Source organism: Apodemus sylvaticus, chromosome 17, assembly GCF_947179515.1.
Source record: "Apodemus sylvaticus chromosome 17, mApoSyl1.1, whole genome shotgun sequence".
Lineage (NCBI taxonomy): Eukaryota > Metazoa > Chordata > Mammalia > Rodentia > Muridae > Apodemus > Apodemus sylvaticus.
The window spans coordinates 26699561-26713678 of record NC_067488.1 but is presented as its reverse complement, the minus strand read 5'-3'; the positions used below and the strand labels follow the sequence as shown (position 1 = coordinate 26713678).

At 40.7% G+C, this 14118-nt stretch overlaps 1 protein-coding gene across 3 annotated transcripts in view; it reads left to right on the top strand.

Moving 5' to 3' along the window:
- The window catches only part of Atad2 (ATPase family AAA domain containing 2), a 43444-nt gene extending 34418 nt beyond the window's left edge, over window positions 1-9026 (top strand). For 2 of the 3 annotated variants that reach the window (XM_052160419.1, XM_052160421.1), the window contains 8 exons: window positions 962-1158; window positions 1776-1935; window positions 3487-3609; window positions 3719-3865; window positions 4555-4926; window positions 5897-6030; window positions 6577-6705; window positions 7671-9026. In XM_052160419.1, the coding sequence (XP_052016379.1) occupies window positions 962-1158; window positions 1776-1935; window positions 3487-3609; window positions 3719-3865; window positions 4555-4926; window positions 5897-6030; window positions 6577-6705; window positions 7671-7715 (1307 nt within the window). In that variant the 3' untranslated portion in view covers window positions 7716-9026. The remainder of the gene's footprint in view (window positions 1-961; window positions 1159-1775; window positions 1936-3486; window positions 3610-3718; window positions 3866-4554; window positions 4927-5896; window positions 6031-6576; window positions 6706-7670) is intronic. The other variant, XM_052160420.1, reaches the window with a different exon arrangement.
- Window positions 9027-14118: the final 5092 nt, after the last annotated feature.

Genomic DNA, 14118 nt, shown 5'->3' with positions numbered 1-14118 from the left:
CTCTACTACCACCACCTCCACCTCTTTCTGTTTAAAAAGAAAAGAGCAAAAACTGTCTTTAAAATGAACACAGTGATGCAGTTTCACTTTTGGTTCTTCTTGTAATGCTAGTCTCTCATTCATTGCTGCTTAAGCTTAACTTGGGACCGAGTTACAGACTTCAGTGCTAGGAATGGGCCCAGGTTCTTATCAGGATGCTCTTCATAGGTTGAATAGAAAGCTGCTCTTTCTCTCCTTTTTTCTTTTGTTTGGTGTTTTGAAACAGAGTTTCTCTGTGTAACCCTCTTCCCTGGCTGGCCTGGAACTCAGTCTGGCCTTGAATTCTTAGAGATCCACTTGCTTTTGCCTTCGGAGTACTGGGATTAAAGGCATGTGACACCCCTGCCCAGTTTAAATTACTTTTTTTTTCTTCCGAGACAGGGTTTCTCTTTGTAGTCCTGGCTGTCCTGGAATTCACTCTGTAAATCAAGCTGGCCTCGAACTCAGAAATCCACCTGCCTCTGCCTCCCAAGTGCTGGGATTACAGGCATGTGCCACCACGTCCGGCTTTAAATTACTTTTTATTTAGTTTGTGTATGCACAAGTTAGGGCACAGCTTGCAAAAGTCACTTTTGGAACTCAGGTCATGGGGTTTGACGTCAGGCAGTTAATGCCTAAGCCACCTCAAGTCTCATTTCTTTCCTATCCGTTGTAAAAAATAACAACCAGCTGGGCGGTAGTGGCATATGACTGTAATCCCAGCACTTGGGAGGCAGAGGCAGGCGGATTTCTGAGTTCGAGGACAGCCTGGTCTACAGAATGAGTTCCAGGACAGCCAGGGCTATACAGAGAAACCCTGTCCTCGAAAAAACAAACAAAACAAAAATAACAACCAAACCCGTAGTCTGTTTGCACTGAGCTAGCTATTTGTTGCCCTCCATTTTGTGGAGGGTATTAACTAAAGTCTTCTCTCCGTGTGAAGTCCTGCAGGCCTTGGAAGTGCTCCCAGTAGCACCACCGCCTGAACCAAGACCACTGACAGCAGAGGAACTTAAACGGCTGGAAGAACAAGAAGAAGATACATTCAGAGAACTCAGGATTTTCTTAAGAAATATCACACATAGGCTTGCTATTGATAAACGATTCCGAGTCTTTACTAAGCCTGTTGACCCTGATGAGGTATTATTAATTTGTCTTTAGATCAAATATTTAGGCCAAAATGATAGGGAAAACAAAATAGCTTGTGTAGGTGCCTACAGAACTCTGAACTTATGTTCTCTATATGGGCACATGAACACAGTGTCCTACGCATGTATAAACTTTAAGAGCTATCTAATATATTTCTGTTGTTTCAGAGAATAAACAGTTAACTTTTCTGCATACTTAGACAAAAGGAGCTTTAGAATGTTTTAATTACACATGGTATTACCATGTGTAGACTCAAAAGTTGAGACTGGGGCTTGTTTTGTAGAATAGGCTGGCCTGGAATTTATCGTGTAGTGTAGGCTACCATGAATGAACTGCTGCGCTTACAGGCTTATGTGAGTATTTCAGAGTCCGTTCTTAAACAGGCATTGAAGGATGGCAGCAGTTGCATAAGGAAAGAAATGAAGGATAATACTAGAGAGCATAACTGCTCAGGAGTAGGAGTAAATATCAAGCAGACAGCATCCATATCCACATAGCATCCTTATTCTGCTTCCTCTGGACTGCCACTGCAGAAATCTTTTTCTTTTTCTTTTTTTTAACTATATATAACATTTGTTAAGTGATTTGGTCATTTGCTTGGATTTTAGGTTCCTGATTATGTCACCGTCATAAAGCAACCGATGGACCTTTCATCTGTAATCAGTAAAATTGATTTGCATAAATATCTCACTGTGAAAGACTATTTGAAGGATATTGATCTAATCTGTAGTAATGCTTTAGAATACAATCCAGATAGAGATCCTGGAGGTAAGTGTTAGTGAATTCCTTTTCAAGGTGTGGTTTTGAGGGTTACTCAAAATTAAGGAGGGTTGTTGATGGTATTTGGCTGGTTATAAATATTTTACATTCGGAATACCATATAATTCTCACAATAGCCTTATCTTATTCTACAGCTGAGAAAGATATAGTTTAGGAAGATTAAAACTTTGTTCAGAAAGGACAAGGGCAGAATTTGAATGCACAGATCTTAGTTTTGTTTGCTTGCTTGTTTTTCTCATTCAGATCTCCAAATATTAACCGCATAATGTATCCTCTAATGCGGAGGCTCAGCCTTCCTCTAATACAGTTCTTCATGCTGTCCCCCCTCCAAACACAACATTATTTCATTGCTACTTCAAAGCTATAATGTTGCTATTGTTAAGAATTGTAATATAAATAAATATTTGATATGCAGGATATCTGATAGGCAGCTCCTGTCGGGTCATGACCCACAGGTTGAAAACCACTAATGAAAAAAAGCAGCTTGATTTGCTCTTTCTGAAAGTGGAAAGATAAAGCACTAACAAAATGGATTTCCCTTCCTTCTCTACTTCTCTCTCTTCATGTACTCAGGCCTTCCTTCTCTCCTTCCTTCCCACCCCTTTCCCATGGAGACTTCCCTGGCCTTGGTCCTTGGGGCCAGTGAACTTGCCCATCTAAGAGCAGCTTCCCAATAAACCTGCATTTGATATAAAAAGTACATATAAAATATAATGTGTAATATTAATATATAATTAATAAAATAGATCAAAGTATTCTTTTTTAAAAGATTTATTTTTCTCTTTCATGCATATGAGTACACTGTTGCTGTCTTCAGACACCCCAAAAGAGGACATTGGATCACATTACAGATGGTTGTGAGCTACTCTGGTTGCTGGGAATTGAATTCATGACTTCTGGAAGAGCAGTGCTCTTAACTGCTAAGCCATCTCTCCAGCCCCTTTTTAACATTTTTTAATGATGTATTCTTATTTTATGTGCATTGGCATTTTGCCTGCATGAATGTCTAACTAAGGCTATCAGATCCTTTGAAACTGAAATTGCAGTTGTGAGTTGCCATGTGGATGCTGGGATTTGAACCCAGCATGCGTGTTCCCCCTCTCCCCTGTCCCCCTCTCCACCCTCACTCCTCCCCACCCTCACTCCTCCCCCCACCCACAGGGTTTCTCTGTATAGCCCTGGCTGTCCTGGAACTCACTCTGTAGACCAGGATGCTCTCCAGACTCACAGAAATATGCCTGCCTCTGCCTCCTGAGTCATAATCTTTTTTTTTGGGTTGGGGGTGAGGTTTTCGAGACAGGGTTTCTCTGTGTAGCCCTAGCTGTCCTGGAACTCACTCTGTAGACCAGGCTGGCCTCAAACTCAGAAATCCACCTGCCTCTGCCTCCCAAGCACTGGGATTAAAGGCATGGACCACCACTGCCCGGCTACTTTTACTCTTTGTATGAGATTAAGGAATTGTAATAGTTACTATCTTTACCCAAAATATTAAGTTTACTTTTGGAAAAGTCTTAAGAATTGTATTTCCTTCTTTCTCAGATCGTCTTATTAGGCATAGAGCTTGTGCTTTAAGAGACACCGCCTATGCAATGATTAAAGAAGAGCTTGATGAAGACTTTGAACAGCTTTGTGAAGAAATTCAGGAATCTAGGAAGAAAAGAGGTGGGGACACCTGGGCATCTGACAAGATGCTTCAGGGGGATTCTTTCATTGTTGGTATGACTTTGAGTTCTGGGAACAATTTTTAAAATCCTAATTATTTGCTTATAAGGTTGTAGCTCCTCCAAATATGCACCGTCTTATTACCACGTCATGCCAAAGCAAAATTCTACTCCTCCTGTTGGTGATAAAAAGTCCGAGCAAGAGCAGAATGAGAAGATAAAGGCGTCTTGTACTCCTGTAGCGTGCAGCACCCCTGGTAAGCACTCTGGAGTAAGTCTCATTCAGGGCGTCCCTTCATTCTCTTCTTGCGCCCTTTGTCAAGGGCTAACACAATACATTGTACCTATTTTGCTGATATTCAAGCAACTAAACTATAAAATACCCAGAACCTTCTTTTTTTATATACATTTTTGCAAATACAGTGAATTGTTCAGTGACATTTTTGTAATGGTTTTTCAAGTTCACCCTGTATTCTCCAGTTGCAGTGTATGCTAAGTTCTACCACTTCCGAAGACAAATGAAGTGTAGTTTTATTGTCTATCCTGGACAGAAACTTAAAACTCTTTGTACTTCAGTTTCTTCCACTGTAAACTGATGATACTAATGGTAGCAAACTAAATCTAGTGAATCTCAGTGTACCTTAACTATGTATAGGTAGGTCATTGCAAGCCTTGACTTTCAGTTATTCAGTTTATAGCCCATCCTGCTGCTCAGCAGTAATTTATAATGCATCATATAGATCATGTCATTGCCTTAAAGTCATTTATGATTTTTTTTATCATTCAAAAATCTCACCTTGAACCAGTTCATTTGTGACTTGGCCATCCTTCAAGTCTCCATCTTGTCACAGTCATTTACCGTTTCTGTATTCCAGCCATGTGAAAGTACTGTGATTTCTTGACTCTTTACCTCCTCATCTTATTTCTTTTATTAAATTCCTTGAAGCTCAGTTGAAGAGAAAGTACCGTAGAAAGTCACAGTGGCATGTAGGAAAACTAAAGCGCAGGAAGATTTCACAAGCTAAAGACAGCAGCCAGACTCTTGTGGGAAGTGCGGGCAGGAGCGACACGGAGGACCACCAGCACACCCATTCGCAGCACACAGGCGAGTCCTCAGTAGAAGAAAGTGACAAACAAAACACCTCTGAAAGCAACATAGACTTGGAAAATAACTCAAGTTCCTCGAATATTGAGAATGAACTTGAAGAGCCTAAGCAAACTACAGAGGGCACAGAACTGAGAAAAGACAGGACTGTTTGCAATGGCAATACTTCTAGCTCCCAGGTCATAGACATTCCTGAAGAAAATGAATCAAAAGGTAAGTCTCACGGAGAAAGTAAACACCTTTGCACTCAGGAGGCAGAATCAGGTGGATCTGAGTTTGAGGCCAGCCTGGTCTACAGAGCTAACTCTAACAGCCAAGGCTATTAAAGAGAAACCCTGTTTTGAGAAACATCATCATAATACCTTTTAAAACGTGAGATAATTCCTAAAGAAAGTTATAACATACCACTTTATTGCTTTTGCTGTTTTTCAGAGCACAGGTGTTAACTAAGTAGAAAAAATAGCATTATTTTTACTTAACCTTTCCACTAATAGACCAAAGCACTGATGTATACATATATAATAAACTAAGCTTTTGTTGTGATGATGGACTATCCCAGGGATTTGATCCTTGTGGTTACTATAAGGTCATGGCACAGTCCCGTGTTTCTCAGCTGTACTCTGATGAGCTGGAGATACTACAGAAAACCTCAGGTGCAGCCACAGTATTAAAGAAAAGCACTGCATGAAAGAGAATGGATTGCAGCCTCTAACCCCATGTCCAGGGAGAGGGCTGAGGACAGCAAAGCAGAGTGCACAAGCTTCTTCCCAGCTGGGGCAGAGAGGAGTGCTAGATGAGGCAAGGGGACATTCAGGTCCTGAGAAGACATCGTTCAAATGAGAGATTATGCAGCCAGCAGCCAGCCTAATACCAACTTCTCTAGTGATGATTATCCCATCCATTGCTAAGAGAAAGTGACTCCTGACCTGGTATGCCCCTTTCTGCCAGTTTCAAGGTACCTGTCGAAGAGTCCCTTAAAAAGTCAATTTGAGAAATATTTCTTATATTGTTTTGGTTTTGGTAGGATTCTGTTTCTTTGTCAACTCTCCTGCTTTCTAATTCATAAAGGTCTATCTTCTGGCTCCTGAGTGCTGTGATTAAAGGTAGACATTAATCTAGTTATTTGTCTTAGGCATTATGTTTGTGAACCAAATAATAATAATTGTTTAATTTTTCTCTTTAGAAATGGGTTTTCTGCGAATGACTCGAGCTAGACGTTCGCAGGTAGAACAGCAGCAGCTCATCAGTATGGAGAAGGCTCTGGCAATCCTCTCTCAGCCTACACCCTCACTTGTTGTGGACCACAAGCAGTTACAAGTATGTTAAACAGAAATCATGATGCTTTCATTAGACATTTTAGTCTTCCTCACACAAGGGATTTCAGGCTAGAGGTAAATTAACTCCATAGCAGTTCCTCTTAAATTCCTTTTCCTTCAGGAAAGGCTCTTCTGGGCTGGAAATTTGGCTCAGAGGTTAAGAGCTCCGGCTACTCTTGAGGAATTAGGTTTAATAGCCAGTGCCCTCTTCCCGCTTCTGGGCACCAGGTATGCCCATAGTACACATTAGATAAGAATTTTAAGTAAATTTTTAAAAAAGAAATTTGGAGAAGTTTGTGGATATAGTTGAAATTAGCAATTTATGCTGTAGTTTTCAGGATACTGAAAGTTAATCCAGAGCCAGGGCCAGAGCTAGTGTCACAGAATAAAGGAAAGCTAAGAGAGTCATTGCCAGACGCCAGCATATCTCAGCAGTGCCTTTACTCTGCTGGCATGTTACCTTTATAACAGCTCCCTAAGCATTCAGAATTAGAAATCCTGTTGCAAGAAACTAATCTGACACATATAAACACTTGTTTTCTTTTAGAATCTTTTGAAGACTGTTGTTAAAAAAAGTCAGGGATATAATATATTCCAGCTGGAAAATCTGTATGCAGTAATCAGCCAGTGTATTTATGAGCACCGCAGGGACTATGACAAAACAGCACTCATTCGGGTAAGGTTTGGACTTAACACTGGTTTCATTGCTTATTTTGAGACAGGGTCTTTCTACACAGCCCTGGTTGATTATCTTATATATTAGGCTGTGCCTGATACTGTAATGTACCATGCTGGCCTCAAACTGCCTCTGCCTTCAGAGTGCTGGGATTAAAGGTGTGCACCACCATGCCTAGCTAACTGGAAACACTTTACAATCCCTTTGCCAGGTAATATTTCCATTAAAGGTGACTGAGGTCTTAAAGACCAACCAAAGTGTGGTGACCCACTTGCAAATTCCATTATCTGGGTATAGGCAGAAGGATCAGCATCCAAGGTCATCTTCTATGTAGCATGTTTGAGGCCAGCTTGAGCTACATGAAACTCCCAAAAACCAAAAAGTAATAATTTAGGAGCTATTTTTATATGAAGATTATAGATTGTTAGTAGATATGAACAAGCCCAGTGTATCATAAACCCAAGAAATTGATTAGATGGTATTTATGATAAACAATGGCTCTATAGTATTGATAAGACTAGAAATATATACTTAAATATAGAAATTGTAACTTATTTATTTATTTATTTATTTATTTATTTATTTATTTATTTATTTATTTTTTCGAGACAGGGTTTCTCTGTATAGCCCTGGCCATCCTTGAACTCACTCTGTGATTACAGGTGTGGCGCACACCTGTAATCCCAGCACTCTGGGAAGCAGAGGCAGGTGGATTTCTGAGTTTGAGGACAGCCTGGTCTACAAAATGAGTTCCAGGACAGCCAGGGCTACACAGAGAAACTCTGTCTCAAAAAAAAAAAACCAAAAAAAAAAATCCAAAAAACAAAAATAAAGAGTGCCAAACTGACCCAATAGTTACATGGATTAATACTCTTTATCGCTATTTGTTGGGGAAAAGCAAAGAAATTATATTTTTAGCTTTTTTTCAAAATTGAATTTTTTTTCCTTTCCTGTCTTTTGCACAGAAAATGGAGCAAGCAGTAGAAAACTTCAATTGTTCCAGATCATGATATCATTACATTCAAGTATTTTATATTCTGTCCCTGTTTAATTATCTTTGGATATATCTTCAGAACCGATGCAAGATAAGATGAAACCTTGCATCTTCAAGAAAAGATTAAAATAGTAAAAGTATTTTAAATTTTCTGATGTGTATGTACATGTAGTAAGATAACTGATTAAGAAGTCTTAGACGTTTGAATGAAGCACTGCAACAACATTAATAGTTTGGCTGGATCTTAAAGCTATTTTGGTAATTAATGTTTTGTGACGTTTAATAATAACTTAGAATTTTTTTGTTGTTAGCTAAAGCACTTTAGTTACATCCTTCCCTCGTAGGTTATTATATCAGACTAGAATTGTTGTATTTTGCTGTCTTTGTTTTCCTCTAATGTCTTTCTCCTGTTTGCCAAAATTCAAGTTGTGATTTCCAAGAGGGCCTCAATACAATTCTGTACTGAACATAAAAATTAATATCTTTAGATAAACATTTTATAATTCTAATTTGGGTTAATAAAGATTTTTAAATGTATTGTTTACTTTTGTAATTATATACACAACAAATATTAGTGACAAATTTTTGTATTTGACAACTGTATCTTTCTACCATTGTATTAGGTTATATTCTATAAATACTCTTTATATGCATATATGACTATAAATATAAATTTTGTATTACTGATACCAAAAATACATTTCTTGTTAAAGCTAAAACTGTTTGCTTCTTCCATGTACTACACAGTGTGACACTGGAGCCTCTGCTTGCTGAGCAGCATGGGTTGGAAAGCTCGTTCGCAATGGCTACCAAAGCTTGAGAGGCTGTGGGGTCGGTTGGTGATGTAATGGTGGTGCTAAGGATCAGACCTAGGGCCCAGTGTACACTAAGCACATGTCTAGCTCAAGAGTTTAGATTTTAGTATAGTTTAAAGTTGAGCTTCCTTTTTTTATGTAGATACTTAAAATATTTCTAAAATTCAGTAATTTGGGTAACTAAATTAGTAGATGCTGTCCTATATACTTAGTAAAAATGCCAAACACTGATAACATTTGAACATGTTCATATTGATAGAGATAATAATGTATAGGTTGAGTGTAAATGTATCTGGGATCTCGCCCCTCGAGGCAGAGACAGGAAGATCAGGAGTTCAGGGTCATTAGCTACACAGTGAGTTTGAAGCCAGCCTAGCTACTTGAGACTGTCTCACAAAAGCAAATAAATAAAGGATTATGCTTAATAGTTTTTATTGAAGCTTATTATAACTTATTTCAGATGTATCCTTCTATTGTACATTTTGTATAATAAATTTTAAAGTTGAAAACTGTTACTTGTTTCTAGTTCTTATGTGAATGTACATGTGCCATCAGGTATGTGGGATGAGAGGACAGCTCTGTGACGTCTTTCTTTGCTTCCATCTTTATGTGATGTGGATTCTAGGAATCAAACTAGGTTACTAGGCTTCTGTGGTTAATGCTTGTACCTATTGGCCCACCTTACAGCCAGCCCCTTCTTCAGTTTTTAAAACTGATTAAAGATAGGGCTGACGGACTATCAACATCATGGTGCTTACCTGAGGAATCCCCGCCCTTGGAAGGTAAAGGCAGTAGGATTCCTCAAAATCAAGACCAGGCTGGTCTTCATTATTTTGGGATACCAAAGGCTGCATAGGCATCAGACAAGCAAAAAATAAGTCAATGTAAAAATTTTGCAAGTGTTCTTTTTTTTTTTTTTAAGATTTATTTATTGTTATATGTGAGTACTCTAGGTATCTTCAGACACACCAGTAGAGGGCATCAGATCCCATTACAGATGGTTGTGAGCCACCATGTGGTTGCTGGGATTTGAACTCAGGACCTTCAGAGGAATAGTCAGTGCTCTTAACTGCTGAGCCATCTCTCCAGCCCCCGCAAGTGTTCTTTAATATACAAGTGCATACACTAAAATGCTGTTGGACGGCCAGATATGGTGACAAATACTCAGGAGGTTAAGGTAGGAACATCTCTTAAACTGGTGTTTAAGACCTGCTTTGGATAGCAGTAAAACTGTGTGTGTGAGCCGGGCAGTAGTGGCGCACACCTTTAATCCCAGCACTAGGGAGGCAGAGGCAGGTGGATTTCTGAGTTCGAGGCCACCTGGTCTTCAGAGTGAGTTCCAGGACAGCCAGGGCTACACAGAGAAACCCTGTCTCAAAAAAAAAAAAAAAAACCAAAAAAAAAAAAAAAAAAGAAAAAAAACCCCACAACAACTGTGTGTGTGTGTGTGTGTGTGTGTGTGTGTGTATTACCATTGACACTGAAGTGTTTATGTGGTTACATTCATTGTTTAGATACTAGAGTGCCTTTCTGTGACAGTAAATTTTGAAAATAATATATATCTATAAATAGTAAATTTCTAAAACCCTGTTAAAAGTCCTTAATTGTGTTAGGGTTTATTTTCCTGCACAAAACATCATGACCAAGAAGCAAGTTGGGGAGGAAAGGGTTTATTCAGCTTACACTTCCACATTGCTTTTTATCACCAAAGGAGGTCAGGACAGGAACTCAAACAGGGCAAGAATTTGGAAGCAGGAGCTGATGCAGAGGCCATGGAGGGATGTTTCTTACTGGCTTGCTTCCCCTGGCTTGCCCAGCTTGCTCTCATAGAACCCAAGACCGCCAGCCCAGGGATGGCACTGGGCACAATGGGCCCTCCCCTCTTGATCACTAATTGAGAAAATGCCCTGCAGCTGCATCTCATGGAGGCATTTCCTCAAGGGAGGCTCCTTTCTTTGTGAAACTCCAGCTTGTGTCAAGTTGACACATAAAACCAACCAGTACATAAGTAGAATGTTAACTTTTTTCTTGTTAAAAAATATTTAGAACCGTTAAGGAAAGGAATATAAAGAGTTACAACTTAGTCTCATTTAGGAAATCCTAAGAAAATCAGAAGAAACTGCTAGAACCATTGAGTGAACCACTATAAGAAAGAAGGTAAAGGGCTGGAGAGATGGCTCAGCGGTTAAGAGCACAACTGCTCTTCCAAAGGTCCTGAGTTCAAATCCCAGCAACCACATGGTGGCTCACAACCATCCATAATGAGATCTGACGCCCTCTTTTGGAGTGTCTGAGGACAGCTACAGTGTACTTATATATAATAAATAATTAAATCTTTAAAAAAAGAAGGTAAAGGGGCTGGAGAGATGGCTCAGCGGTTAAGAGCACTGACTGCTCTTCTGAAGGTCCTGAGTTCAAATCCCACATGGTGGCTAACAACTATCTGTAATGGGATCAGATGCCCTTTTCTGGCGTGTCCTGAAGACAGTGTACAGTGTGTAATAAATCTTTTTTAAAAAGTAAAAATCAGCTGTTTCTAAATATTGCTAGTACATAATCCAAAAAGGAAGTTAGGAAGCAATTCAGTTTGATCATTTTCTATGACAGAATACCCAAGAATTTTTTAAAAAAATTATTTGGCTCACCCTTTTAAAGGTGGTAAGCAGTGCGTAGTGGCTTCATGGCTTTAAGGCCTACGGAAAGCTGCTCGCCCTTGTCATGAAGTAAAGCAGAAGAGCCTTGCATGGTTTTGGAACCGACAGGGGTACACACCTGAAAGCACTACATGCCTGAGGAAGGACAGATTCGTGGGCCTGAAAGTAGGGAAGTCAAATATCTGATAAGATTATTTTAACAAAAAAACCCCAAAGTTTATGAGCTAGGAAAAGGACAGTGTGTCAGGCTGGTTTTGTGTGTCAACTTGACACAGGCTGGAGTTATCACAGAGAAAGGAGCTTCATTTGGGGAAGTGCCTCCATGAGATCCAGCTGTGGGACATTTTCTCAATTAGTGATCAAGTGGGGAGGGCCCCTTGTGGGTGGGGCCATTCCTGGGCTGGTATTCTTGGGTTCTAGAAGAGAGCAAGCCAGTAAGGAACATCCCTCCATGGCCTCTGCATCAGCTCCTGCTTCCTGACCTGCTTGAGTTCCAGTCCTGACTTCCTTTAGTGATGAACAGCAATGTAGTAAGTATAAGCTAAATAAACCCTTTCCTCTCCAACTTGCTTCTTGGTCATGTTTTGTGCAGAAATAGAAACCCTGATTAAGACAGTCAGTCTCTTCAAATGATGTTGGCATAACCCAGTGTCCAAATGCAAAGGAATGAAATTGAATCCTTGCCGCCTGCCGTAAAGAACCCACCAGAAAAGGGTTGGAGGCCTCACGCAGGCATAACAAGCAGTCTACCGCAGAGCTGGGTGCACAGCCTGGAGGCCATAATGCAGTCTCTGAAAGCATAACTCATCATCTGTTGCTTTGGGGAAGGAAACGTTGGGAAGGTTCACAGTCCCTGGACACAGAAGACAAAGCATGAGCAAATGGACTGACAGAAGTCCCCAAGCAGGGCGGCGGTGACGCACGCCTGTAATCCCAGCACTCTGGGAGGCAGAGGCAGGCGGATTTCTGAGTTCGAGGCCAGCCTGGTCTACAGAGTGAGTTCCAGGACAGCCAGGGCTACACAGAGAAACCCTGTCTTGAAAAAAACCAAAATCCAAAAAACAAACAAACAAAAGTCCCTGCAGAGTAACGGGCCACAAGAGCCATGGGAAGCAATCAGAAACTTTTCATCTTTTTTTTAATTTCCGTTTTTACGAATTTATTCTCTCATATATTACGTCCCACTGCAGTTCTCCATCCCCCACAACACCTTCTACATCCACCCTCATCTCTCCTTTCTCTTTCACTCCTCCTCTATTGCCCTTCAGAAAAGGGCAGGCCTACCAAGGATATTAACCAAACATCAAGCGGCAGTAAGATTAGGTGCCTCCCTCATATTAAGGCTGGATGTTGACAATGCAACCAGTTGGAGGACAGGGATCCCCAAAGCAGGCAAAATTCCTTCCCTCTGTTAAGATCTCACAAAAAACGCCAAACTACACAATGGTAGCATGTGCAGAGGTCCTAGGCTAGATCCATGCAGGCCCCCCATTACTGCTTCAGTCTCAGCCCCTATGAGTCCAGATTTGTTGATGCTGTGGGGTTTCTCGTGTCCTTGATAAAACCATATACAGAGGTGTTGTGTTGTGTTTTGTTTCCCTAAGGGAAAGCTTGCTAAGACTCACCTTGGGAACAATGCACTGTGAATATTGTTCCAGAGTTGTAAAGATCTTACTTAAGGATCTTGCTTAAGGATCATCAATAGGGATGTTGACATGACTGAAGGGCTGCCAGTTTCAAGTCTGACTTGAATATTGGAAACACCTAGACTTTGCAGTAATACAGGGGAGGCAGTAGGGAGCCGTCTCATGGTTCCCAGTTTCCACTTACTGCACAACATCAAATGCCTCTTCCCTCACCACCGTGGTTGTCCAGACCTTGAATGCTGTATTCTTTGTCCAGGTGAAAACTTAACAAGAACACCATGAGAAATCCAGCCAACACTGGGCCATTGGGAAGTGTATTTTAAAGACTACACATATGCTGAGAACAGCTCTTTCCTCTGCTGAGCTGCCATTAGATCTTTGCAGAAATCAGTTGTGATTCTGTTTCTGGATAGTTGTATCCTACTGATCTATCTGACTGCTATATCATTGTATTAAATGCTGTAGCTTTATAATCAAAAGCGTTAGTTCTACCGGTTGAATGTGTGTGGTATTTTGGGTATTCTATATCCTTTAGATTTTTATAAGAAAATTTAAATCGGGGCTGGAGAGATGGCTCAGCAGTTAAGAGCACTGACTGCTCTTCCAGAGGTCCTGAGTTCAATTCCCAGCAACCACATGGTGGCTCACAACCATCTAATGGGGACTCAATGCCCCCTTCTGGTGTGTCTGAAGACAGCAACAGTGTACTCACATACATGAAACAAATAAGCCATAGGAGGAACAACAATATGAACCACCCAGTATCCCAGGGACTAAACCCCCAACCAAAGAGTACACATGGAGGGACCCATGGCTCCAGATGCATATGCAGCAGAAGATGGCTTTGTTGGACATCAAAGGGAGGAAAGGCCCTTGGGCCTGAGAAGGCTAGATGCCCCAGTGTAGGGGAATACCAGGGCAGGGAAGTGGGAGTGGATGGATTGGTGAGCAGGGGGAGGGGAGACTTACAGGGGGAGGGGACCAGGAAAGGGGACAACATTTGAAATGTAAATAAAGAATATATCTAATGAAAGAAAGAAAGAAAGAAAGAAAGACAGAAAGAAAGAAAGAAAGAAAAATTTAAATCAGCATGCCAAGTTTCTTTCCCCAGTAGAGGCCTGCTAAGACTATAGAGGGAGAGTTAGGCCTGATAGCTCAGTCCATAAAGGGTTTGGCAGGCAAACGTGAATGAGGATCTGGATTTGATTGCTCATAACAGTTGATTTTTGTCAGGGCATTTTATCACAGCCATAGAAAGAGAAGTTCCTGCCCCAGGCCCTGACCACTGACTGCTATCTTACTTT